The sequence below is a fragment of the Emydura macquarii genome, unplaced genomic scaffold (genome assembly GCF_026122565.2).
Source record: "Emydura macquarii macquarii isolate MOO-44397 ecotype Brisbane River unplaced genomic scaffold, CSIRO-AGI_Emac_v2 contig_67, whole genome shotgun sequence".
In the NCBI taxonomy this organism is placed as follows: domain Eukaryota; kingdom Metazoa; phylum Chordata; order Testudines; family Chelidae; genus Emydura; species Emydura macquarii.
This window is the reverse complement of record NW_027130204.1, coordinates 442167-454359: the sequence shown is the minus strand read 5'-3', so window position 1 is coordinate 454359 and position 12193 is coordinate 442167. Positions and strand designations below refer to the sequence as shown.

General features: G+C 41.3%; 1 protein-coding gene across 1 annotated transcript in view; it reads left to right on the top strand.

The window, feature by feature from the left end:
- The first annotated feature begins 1756 nt into the window (after positions 1 to 1756).
- The window catches only part of TM9SF3 (transmembrane 9 superfamily member 3), a 92167-nt gene continuing 81730 nt past the window's right edge, over positions 1757 to 12193 (top strand). Inside the window, exon 1 of the mRNA XM_067535133.1 lies at positions 1757 to 1976. Within this exon, the coding sequence (XP_067391234.1) occupies positions 1893 to 1976 (84 nt within the window). The 5' untranslated portion in view covers positions 1757 to 1892. The remainder of the gene's footprint in view (positions 1977 to 12193) is intronic.

Here is a 12193-nt window from a genome sequence, read left to right as displayed (position 1 = left end):
CACAGAACATACATTTTTGGAGGAAAAGAGGGGACTGGGAGTGTTGGGGTCACTTGGCAGCAGTTACCAAGACTGGTGAGAACCAGCGTGTGACCAAAGTGTGGCTAGCAGGCTGCAGTTACACAGAGACACTCAGGGGCACCTGTATGTGGGAGGCAGTGAGTGATACAGGCTGGGAGCTACAGCAGCCAGGCACCCCAGGTTACAGGGCAGGTGATGACACAGCCCCTCACTGTTCTGGATAACACCCTGGAATGTCACAGAGGTGTGTGTCTATTATAAACTGCTTATGTCTTTGTCTTTCTTACCAAGGCCACCAAACACATTTGGGGTTTATGGGCCAAGCCCTGGGAGATATGAGGCAAATCCAATTCAAATTTTTTTCCAAAAGTCAACAGGACAGAAGGTCTAAGAACCATAATTTTGAAACTCTCTGGTTCCACCCTCCCCAACACATTCTACCCTCAGATGAGATGTACCATATGAAATTTCAGGAGCATTAGTTTTTGGGGAAACATACATAGGAGAGCAGAGTTGAACATTAGGCTTAAAGTAGGTAAGCTAGTTAAAACTTAAATGCAGAGTGGCTTTTGCTGCTCCACATTGTGGGATAAAGTAGAAAGGGCGGGGGGGCGGGGGGTCTCTTGTACAGGTTTTGGTTGGTTTCTGCGAAGATGTAGGGTTGCAGTCACAACTACCTCACCTAATGCATTTTAGCTCATCAGGCTTTAGGTATTGTCATTTATATTAAGCCCCAGACACAACTGGAGCTGCATTGTACTAATGCTGTACAAACACATAGTAAGAGACAGCCTGTGCCCTGGGGAGCTTGCAGAGTAAATAGAGATGAAGGATGCAAGAAATATTATTAGCCTCATTTTATAGATGCATTTCTGAGGCATAGAGAGATTAAATGATTTGTCCAAGACCTCAAAGAAAGTCTGAGACAAGAATGGAACCCAGATCATCTGCGTTCCCACCCAGTGACTTAAGCCATCCTTCTGTGCTACTCACACACCTTTTCTCCAGGCAAATGAAAGCCATGAGGCAATATCATTACAGAGAGCTGAAACCAACAAACCAAAGGATTGCCAGCCGGACCGCTGCTCTTTTATTTGCTCAGCTTTTATCTGCTGTGTCTTCATTCCCTCCTCTCACTGTCTTCTCTAAGGCTCCCAGCTAGCCTCTACCCTGCCATCTTTTACCTCTTTTACAGAAAATTGAATGCCACTATCTGAGTGTGTCACTAAGGAGCAGGCCCCATAAGCCAGGGACTCTGTGTTCAACACTGCTGGTGGCCCGTCCCAAACCAGCCGGTTTTGGCAAGTGGAGGAGACGGCCGGGCCGCATTACTTGCCCACCCAAAGAAAGTGCTCGGGTGGGGAGATGGACAGTGTGGGATTCCATCCCTGGGGGGCTGCCATGGCTGGCTGCGCTGCTCCCCACTGCAAAGGCCCCCGCCCGAGCCCAGGGTTGGGGCACGGGCAGGCTAGGTCTTGCCCAGCTCAGGTCAAAGCAGCTGCGCCTGTTTATCTGTATAGGGGGTGCCGGCCTACCTGGGGCATCACCACTGCCGCCCCCCCAATGGCTACACACATGCACGCGCTGGGACAAGCAGCGAGCTGCCAATGGGGGTCGGCGGGGCGTTGGCGAATCCGCGGAGGCCGCTACTGTTGCCGCGCGCTGACGAACGTTTGGCTCCCGTCCGCCACCGTACAGGCGCGGCGCCCGCGCTTCCTGTGTGCGGCCGGTGACGTGGCCGGGGCAGCGGAAGTAGCAACGTCTCGTCGCGGGCGGTGGCTGGTGGTCGGGTCCGGGCCGGGCGAGCGAAGGCGGCTCGGGGGGCAGTCTGGTGCTTGCGGTGCTGACGCGGAGGAGGCCGGCGGGGGAGGATGGAGCTGCCTAGGTTGCTGCTGTGCGCGGCCTCCGCGGCGCTGCTGCTGCTGCGGGCCCGGGCCGACGAGCACGAGCACACGGTGAGGAGCCGGCCGGGCCTGCCCGTCTCGCCTCACCTCACCTCATCTCATCTCAGCGGGCGGTGCCCGGCGCGGCGGGTGCAGCGTAGGAGGTTCACCCGTGCTCCGGAGGGGCCGGCGGCCCTGCGCACCTGTTCCTCTGGGGATGTGTCTATGGGGGGGCCCTGCACGCTTATCCCTCTGGTGGGGAGAGTGTGTGTGTGTGGAGGGGGGCGGCGGCCCTGCGCACCTGTCCCTCTGGGTGTGTGTGTGTGGGGGGGACGGGTTAAGGTGTAATTGCTGGTCCCCAGGGGATATGTGGTTGTAGCAAAGAGGGTCTGTTCCCCTCAGTAGGGTTCGGTGCTCGGGGGATCTGCTGAAGAGATCAATACTTCTTCCTTCTAATAAGACTCGGTGCCAATATCCACACCCACCGCACCCCCCGCCCCAAAAGTTGCTTCAGGTTGAGGGCTATGTGGGGGCCCTGCTGTCTGAAGAGACCGTCTCTTGTCAGTCACCATCCAGTCCAAGTACACATGCTGCGTGCACAGTAGCTAGTGATATCCTGTATGGCCAAATCCTCCTTTTGGGTGGGATGAGCATGGGCTAAGAGGAACTAAATAGACTGGAAGAAAACCTAGCTTCTGGGTAAGTACCTGTGCACCTCAGTTTCCCTGACTCCTTGCACTTTTTCTTGCATGTACGCATTTCTGGTTCTTCGGTACTGCTCCCTGGAAAGGTGCACACTTTGACAACTTCTCTGGGGTAGTGAGCAAAGGGCTCACATGTAAAATGTTTTGAAAATAGATAAAAAGTGCCACAACTGCAAAGCATTATTACAACCATACAGTTTATTTTGAGTCATGAATGTAAGCAAAATGGAAACAGATCTGAAACTTACTCTTTCATTAGTAAAGGGATTACAATCTAAAAGTAAGGACCAATAGACAAATCTCTACAGTAGTGTCTCCAGCTTAATTTTCTCAATATTTGTTTGTGACTTACATGCTTCAAGTCATTTACAAGTGTGTTGTAGATATGAATGAATTAGTGTATTTCAATTTAATTACAGGGAGGTAGCATATTTAATCTTCTCAGGGGAAACTTGTAAATGTTTTTCTACACCCGTGCAGTTCTGCTAGTACCATCATCCATGAAAGTTGTTGTGTGGACAAGCATTTTTAAAACCATGGTGTCTAATTCTGCTTTTAGGTTACACATTTTCCTGTGGTAGATAAGGCCTCAGCATATGTTAGTTTTTTGTCTTTGGAGCTCTGATTTCAGATTTGAATTTAGATTTGACTAAGGTTTTAGGTGAATAGTGCTTCCTTCATAGAGGATGTTTGCATCTGCTGTAAGACAGCCATGTAGGCTGGCATGAGTTTTATAGACTGCTCCAAAGGAAACTTTGGTTTGGAATAGAAGGAATATGTTGCAGTGTATCAACTCATAAATAGAAAAACAGAGATTGAGGAATAGCGGCAGTACTCTTTGAGAAGAAGCTTGTACAGTCCCAGACTGTAATTGAAAATCACACTGAAGTTTGAAAAATGTGGATTTAAGTAAAGAGTGATGTTATGGTGTTGAATGCTATAAAAATGCCTGATATGTCAGATTATGAGGAAATTCTACAAAGTGATAGTGATTTTAAAGTGATGTTGCTTACTTGTTGCTGGATCAGTTCCTAACTCCCTTTCAGAATTAAATGTTTTGTCTCCTGCATTATGGGAAAAAAATAGTTATAAACTAAGATGCAATACTGACACACAACTTACAGTAGAAACCATAAACTTCTTCCCTAGCACCGTGCATTGGTAACCCATCTATAGTTAAAGGTAAGTGGTTTTAAACTATTTGGTAAATCTCCTGGCTTCCAAATCTGAATTTTCTTTACAGCTTAAGATAATTGCAACATTTATAAACACTGCTTATTCACTTAATATAGCTTTATGCATTGCATAATAAACTTAATCTGTGTTTAATAAAACACTAAACAGGTTTGGTAGTTTATGCATAAACAATGTCTAACTGGAAAGCTATATGGTGCCTATAATTTCCTTATGAGATTTTTCCAAAGCTTGTGAGGTTGGCTTAACTCTGGTCCCATTGAAGTTAGTGCGAATTTTACCCTTGACTTCAAAGAAAGCAGAGTTAGCCCAATACTTAGTACTTCTGGAAATCTCGCTTTTTGTGTACTAGTTTAGGTCATAGCTCTGCCATTGGCACAAGTTTTAGGCGCAAGTGTCTGCGTACATGGGTCATTTTGCAGGATTTGCGCTATAGTCTTGTAATTGCTTTCTTTTTTGAGAAGTTTGCATTTCTAATGGCTTATTTATTATTAGTGCTTTTTATGGAATGCCATTACAGTCAAAATATTTCATTGGTTTTATATTTTGCCTTTTTAAAAATGAACACATCGAGTGGTTCTTAGGTTCTGTGGCTAATTTGTAATTGTTTAGGTAACTAAATATTTTAAGTTTCAAACAACATTTTAATATTTATAGTTTTGTCACCTTTTCCTCTGAATTACTGCAATCTATAAAAAGGCCTCTCAGACTCCTCAATTGGTGGTCTTAAACAGTGACCTGGTTCATGAGAAGTCAAGACAGATAACTTTATTTTATTTTGGGAAAGCAGCTTCATGCTTAGGCATCTGAATACTGTATGGCTGTGCAAAGAGATGAAACAGTCATTAATAACATAAATTAAACTCTCCAAGTTTTTTGATAGTAGCTTTTCAGGAATTCCATGAGATTAAATGATTTTTGAAAGTGTCCCTTTAAAAAATTGTGGGTTTTTAACAAATTTAATTGGCTGAAAATGGTTATAATCAGAGGGATGAATGTTTTTCAGATCCTAAATACTTATTTTACCTGTTGGTAAACCTCGTGAGTTTTAGGCTTTTTTGAGAAAAAACAGTCATTATTATTCTGATCTAGAATTCTTAGCTCAATTAACTTCAGTTATAGCCAAAATTCTCAGTGACTGCAAGATTGGATTATATTTTTGTAGGACATACAATATTATGCACTATGATACCTTTATTGGATATTATTCCTATATGTATGCACTACCTAACTCAGAAATCACTGTTGATCATGTGCATGCTTAATGGGATATAGTTACGCTCCCACGATTGTCTATTTCTAACTGCAGGTGTTGAATGACTTTCTAGTATTCTATCTGAAATAGTCTTATGTGTTTGAAGTGTTGAGATGGTGGTTGTTTTTTAATAGCAAGTGAATTTTAAACTCTTGTTTGTTGCCTGAAACACCTCCAGAAATCATTGGTTAATTTTTTTTAACAACAATTTCTTTTCTTTATAACTTCAGGAATGTATAGACAAATATTATGCAAACTATTTTTTGGAAGAGAGAATTTGCTGGCACTGTTATCTTTATGCACTCTTACTGGCATTGTAATGTGGAAAAACTCAAACACTTGCACAGAAATTGCATGTGGGTGGATTAATTGGTTTTAAGTGACCAATAGGTACGGTTCGGTCTCATAAATAATGTGCCATATAATTAAAGTATCATTTAAAAATAACTTTGCAATTGTACCCTTTTTGGCCAAGAACAGCCCTAAGGTGGTCAGAATTTCAAGATTTAATTATTGAAATATATTAGCATAAGTGAAGAGAAATTGGGTCGTAGATCAGAGATTAAAGTCTCTATGGTTTAATGGCAAATATACTTTAAAAACATCTTGTATTCCAATGAAGTTGCTAGAAAATAATTCAGCATTTAATTGTATACCTGTTCACTAATTTATATATGTTTCTTTACAGAGTCTTACTTTATACATCTGCTCTTTGCCCATACAAGCACCTTTTGTGCTGCTTGTCTACCACGGGTGCTAGCACCTAAAAAATGCTAGAGTAGACAATGCATAGGTGTTTTTATAATAGCCTCTGATCCTATTTGAAGAGTAACCTTTGATGGTATGGTAAAAATGTTTGTCTGGTCTGCAGTGCCACTGTTGCTAGTACTGATGGAGTTGCAGAAATGCTAGATGAATGGCACAAAAAGTCCTAATATAGATTCATCCTCAGATTCTTCCATTATTGACGAACATTCTGAGTATCTGCTAGCATTGTGTTAATGTGGGAGAACTAGTAAATGAAGTTGAGTGCTCTATTTCAGTTGTCCAGACTGAATGAAGTGCAAAAATTAAAAAAGCAGCATAAGTGGTGAAAAATAAACTACATTGTAGATAAGTTTTAAAAAATAATCTAACTACTAACATGAATAAGGAAATAGATTTTTAATCTGATAATGTGTTACACTTTTTAGATTTATGAGCTTTATTTATAATTCTTGATTTGAACAATTATAATTTAGCTTAAATAAATGCACTTACAAAATTGATACACAAAAAGAATGTATTTGAATGTGCATTTGTTCTCAGTCCCCCCTTAAAGAATATTCTCCAGCACTTAAAGTAGGCAAACTTTCTGAACAATTCATGTCCCCCGAGGTGTAGAAATGGTAGTAAATACAGGATTTCCAGTCTCGTAACTGGTTGGAATCACCTGAGTCTGAAGTTTTTCCTGCCATTGTAAATATTATAGTCCATGTGAGTATAATGCTTTGGTACTTGGTGCATTATATCTACAAGGGGCCAATAAAACTTGACTTAGGGAAAGCAGGCTAGGATATATTTCGGCACAGATAACATATATAATATATACAAAGCTATGACTCAACTAGGTTGACTATCCTGAAAATGTTTGCAGATCCCATTTCAAAGCCGGTGAAATAAACACAACAGAGCAGGCTCAGTATGCTAAGCAAGCTTTTGTCACTGCTGGGAGGTGAAAGGGTAAGTCTGGCGCCTTGATCATACTATGTACTATCTAGCAGTTGACAGGACCTAGAATTCAGAGGGGATTAAAGACAGTGTTACTAGACATAAATTTGCCCCACCGAAAATAAAAAATGTAAGTTGAAATCCAAGGTTTAATGTATCATGAACATGAGTTGTGGAAGTTGGGCTTTATCAGCAATGCTTGATGTATATTGCACGTGCATGAGGCATTGGAAGGATTAGTAATTTAAGTTTACCAATCATTTTATTTAATTAATTTTCTCGTTTTTATGTAGCTATTCTTTTATTGTTATCCTCTGTGCTGCTTTTGCTACTTTACCTTGGCAGTAAATCCTTTTTTCCTGAAATATTGTGGTGCTGTTACTTCAGAGAATAGCATTCTGGTAAATTTCACTTTCAGCATGGGAGTAAAGGAGCAACAAAGTATCTAAATGTGAAGGTGTCAAGAGATGCATACATCTGAAGCATCTTGATTGATTCTTGTTATCTGATTGAATTATCATCAGATAAGCTTCAGCAGCCCAACACTAATTCTCCATGGTACTGACATGTATCAGATAGATGTTTTCAGGTCAAAAAAAGAAATTCTAGACAGCTTTCTGCTGCACCCTCTTAGTCAGTTGTTGTGTAGACTTCAGAAACACATAGCCTGGAGGCTAACCTTGTTAATCCAAGGTTACCATGCTAATTTCTCCATTCTTACGAAGGACCCCAAAGAGAGCTCTAAGCTTTGTTCTACTTGAAATGAGCTCTGTGGAGGGAAAGGGGCTTGCGACATACACACCATGTGCCTAAGAATGGTCTGGCTATTGCTATGTTTCTTTTTAAAGTATTTTCAACTTTTCTTCACAAACCAAATAGGTGATTATTTTATGTTGTTTGTTGCATCTGGCTTCAAAGTGGCACTTGGTTTGCCAACTAATGGAAGTCTTTCTAAGCACCAATCCGTACTACAAATATAGCTGTAAATTAGGTTGGTGTTGTGCCATGATCAGTGGTATCTCTAATGTCTTATTGATAGTATGGATGTTACATTTGGTTCTTATTCTAGTCTTTATAGCCATAGGGCTACCCAGAAAAAATGTTAGAACCACATTGCCCTGTGCAAACTAGCACTAAAAAGTGGCAGTATAGATGCCCCATCCATGACAGTCCTGCTAGGCAGAACTTGGTTATACTTTACCTCTGTCTTCACAGTGTGTGGCCATGGATTTTATTATAGCTGTCTGGGAACTTAGTATTTGATCTATTCAAATTTTGGTTCACTGTCTGAAATATGTAAGATGCTTTTAATAAAGCTTAACACAGTGTTTCCCATAACACTCAATTCTTTGTTTCTCTAGGAACAAATCTTAAGTGCCTTTAAAAATTTGCCGATACACTTTGCTTCAGGTGTGTCCCTTAGTAACTTATTACAGTGTGGTAACTGATACACAACTAGGGTCGTTTCTACATCACCATAGGAATTTATGGCTTTTATCCAGGCTTGTTAAAACCCCTTTTTAAGGAAAAGACCAACCTATTGGATTTTGGTTTTGATTGTTGAACTTGTCACTCCAAAGTACTAACATGAACATATCTGAAAGTTTTTTTTATGCTAAAACATTAGGCTCTAATTACATTTTGAATATAACTTTAACTGTTAATAGGGTAGTGAGCACATCCAAGGTTCTTATGCATATTGGAGAACAGCAAGAAAATTAGGACTGTCTAGAAACCTATGGGTGGAGTGATTTGAAAGAGTGGTGTGGCTAATGTGTGGAATCAACAGCAGGCAGAGTCAAATTAAGAGCTTTATCAGAAGACCTGCACTTGTCCAGACAGCTCAACATCCACTGAAGGTGGTTTTTTGCAGATTTTGATTGGTTTGTTTGATCGTAACAGTGTCAGTGCTAAAACAGCAAGTAAGTTGATGTGTGTCCTTAGATACAGACTGGATACATTTAGGAATGGCTTATTAGTGGACTGGAGGCTCAATTATTGTCTTTGCCTGCAGAAATTGCAAGATTTCCTTTTTGGATAAAATATGCTTCTTAGGTCTGAAGAATAATTGTGTAGTATTTTTTTTTATTTGTGGGATTTTTTGGATTGAAAGAAATAGCAGTGTTATTCTTCACAAGCAAAACGGGAGGTCTGTCCCCCAAGGAATTTACAATCTAAGTTGAACATACCACTCAATTAATTGTGAGAATGTATTGCAAGGATGATGTTAATAATAGTAAAAGATACTTTCAAGTTCACTGTTTTTTGTATATAGCTTTGTATATTTTTGTATAACAAGTGGTATTTCTTCCTACTTCTAAAAGTCAGTCTGTCTGTTTCTAACCACCTAAATTATCTAATACTTCTGTTGTGTGCTTAATTAAGGAGGGAACAGTTGGCTTGGCTTGTAGTAGTTGTAGTTGTCTTGGCAGAACACGCCTTATACTATTAAGAGAATGACAACTGTTATTTGCAAGATGGCTACACTCTACATTTATCTTTGTGGCACTGTATAAATATATGGTGCTTTATAGGCAAAACATGAGCTCTCCCCTAGAGGATTTACTGTCTAAGATGCAACAGAGTTAATTTGTTCTCTTTGGCAAGAGCTGTTTCTGTCTTCAGGGATATTGTGACATGGCCAGGTACTGGTTTGAGTGCTTCCTGTATTTAGGGTTTTTTGCTGGTATAGCAAGGGAGTGTGATAACCATCAAGGAATTATTTCTTACTAGAATGATTGAAATTGTCTTCGTCAGATCATTTCATTCTTTGAAAAATGGAAACTTAATTAAAGGTTGTGGGATAGGATATTATGGCTATCTAATTATGAAGTTTCTTGGACAATGAGGAAGACATGTATGTTTCATTGTATTTTGGTGGAGATTAATTTTGCATCTTTAGTTCCTGCTAGATGAAAGTTCAGATCAAAACTAAAGTGAAAAGTTGAAAGTTCAGATCAAAACTGGCAGTAAGGTGGGAGGAGTGCTAGTAGCAAACACTATTACCAATAAATCAAGGTGGATTGATTTAAATCAAGGCTATTTAAATCATGATTTAAATCACCAAGAGAAAATCAGTGATTTAAATCAAGTTTCCCACTGATACTACTTCACATGTTTCATAACAATGGTGCAAATGTGATCACTAAAACATGTTAATTTACAACTCGATAAAGCATTTTACAACATCTAGGAGGGTATACTTTGTGTAATTTTTTAGATAGCTTGATTTTTATTAATTTAGGAAATAGTACATAATACTCATTACCCGTGTCAAGCTGCAGATGCAGCAGCAGTACAGTAGGAATGGTAAGAACTAAATATCATACACAAACACAATAGCACTTATATTTTATTAAACTAAATCTTAAATGTTACATAAATGTTTCACATTTAGAATTTCAGCAGTCTCCTGAGTTGCTGGCTGATGGCTGTCCTTAAACTTTTTTTTTTTTTTTTTACTTTTTAAATTTTATTAACTCTAACAGACAAGTCATCACAACACTAAACATACGCTGTCCTTAAAACTTCTACAAGGCTATGTCTACACTGCAGAGTGAAGTCGACTTACTTAAAATCGACTTTCACTCACCCATTTTTAGAAGTCACTGGAGCGTTTCCACACCATGCTCCTTGTGCCGGGTTCGTGTGTCCACACTTGCCACGCTTGTGTCGACAAACAAAGCAGTGCACTGTGGATTGCTATCCCACAGTGCAACTAGCCACGGGGGCTGTTGGGACGAGTTTCATTGCCCCATGATGCAACGATCCTTCTTGCCCTAAAGAAACAGGAAACCGGTTTTCGTGTTGTTTATTTATGCCGTGTGCTCGCCATTGCTGTGGAGACATGGAGCTAGCTCAACTCTGCACTATTATTGTGAGCATCACAAATACATCGTGGCTTATCATAGAATATTAGAGTTGGAAAGGACCTCAAGAGATCATCGAGTCCAACCCCCTGCTCAGAGCAGGACAAACTAGAGGTGGTGGGGATTGAACCCACAGCCTCATACATGCAAAGTATGCGCTCAAACCACTGAGCTACCTTAAGGGTATGGTGGAGTATTTTCAAAGGAGAGTGAGAACCCAAAGCACAGGCCACAGCGATGTCACTGAGGCTGCCCTGCTACAAGATATCGAGTGGAACAATTCATGATTGCTGCAGGCCGTAACACATCTGCAGTCCGTGGAGTGCTAATTCTGGTCCCGCGAAACAAGCATGGACTGGTGGGACCGCATCATTATGCAGCTGTGGGATGATGACCAGTGGCTGCAGAACTCTCGTATGCGAAAGGCCACTTTCCTTGAACTTTGCGCGGAGCTGTACCCCTCCCTGAAGCGCGTGAATACTTGCTTGAGACAAGTTCTTACGGTGGAGAAGCAAGTGGCCATCGCTCTGTAGAAGCTGGCAACCCCTGACTTTACTGCTTGGTTGGGAATCAGTTTGCAGTTGGTAAATCTACAATGGGAGGAGTTGTGATTCAAGTGTGCAGGGCCATCAATGGACTTCTGCTACGAAGGGTAGTGACTTTGGGAAACGTGCAGGACATAGTGGATGGGTTTGCCGAGATGGGGTTCCCAAACTGCGGGGGGGCATTGATGGCACGCACATCCCTATCTTAGTGCCTGCCCACCTAGCAACAGAGTACATAAACCGCAAGGGATACTTTTCCATGGTGCTGCAGGCCCTTGTGGATCACAGGGGTCGTTTCACCAACATCTATGTGGGGTGGTCTGGAAAAGTGCATGACACGTGCATATTTAGGAACTCGGGGCTCTTCTCTAACATGCAGGCGGGCACTTTCTTCCCAGACCAAAAAATTCACATCGAGGTTGTGGAAATGCCAATAGTGATCCTGGGGGATCCTGCTTATCCCTTGCTCCATTGGCTAATGAAGCTGTGACCCTTCTGTGCCCAGGGTAGCCACCTGAAAGTGCCAAGGTCAGGGCAGGCTGTAAGAGGAGAGCAGATTCTCCCAGCACTGGTGGGTGACACTGAAGTCAGACTTCCCAACCAATCACAAACAGTGCTTCTGATTCCCCACACTGGTCATCAAGAAGTCAAAATAAAATATACACAGCCCCCTTTACTGCATTTCAGTCTCTGGCCCCCAATCAGCCACTAGGTTCAGTAAAGAGACCAGTTATTTAAACTCTATGCTCTTTACCAGAAAGGTTCCTCCTGACCCCGAAGGATCAGCCACAGTACCAGATCAATATAAGTTTAGATCTTACCCAAAATACCATGCTGCTAGCCAATCCTTTAGTAACTAAAACTAAAGGTTTATTATAAAAGGAAAGAAAAAAATTATAAGAGAAATGTTAAAGGATTAAAGTAATCAGATACATACAAATGATTTGAAAGTCCATATATATCAGGTTTCTAGAAGAATTGTGGAGTTTGCAGGCTTGTATAGTCCCTCTGG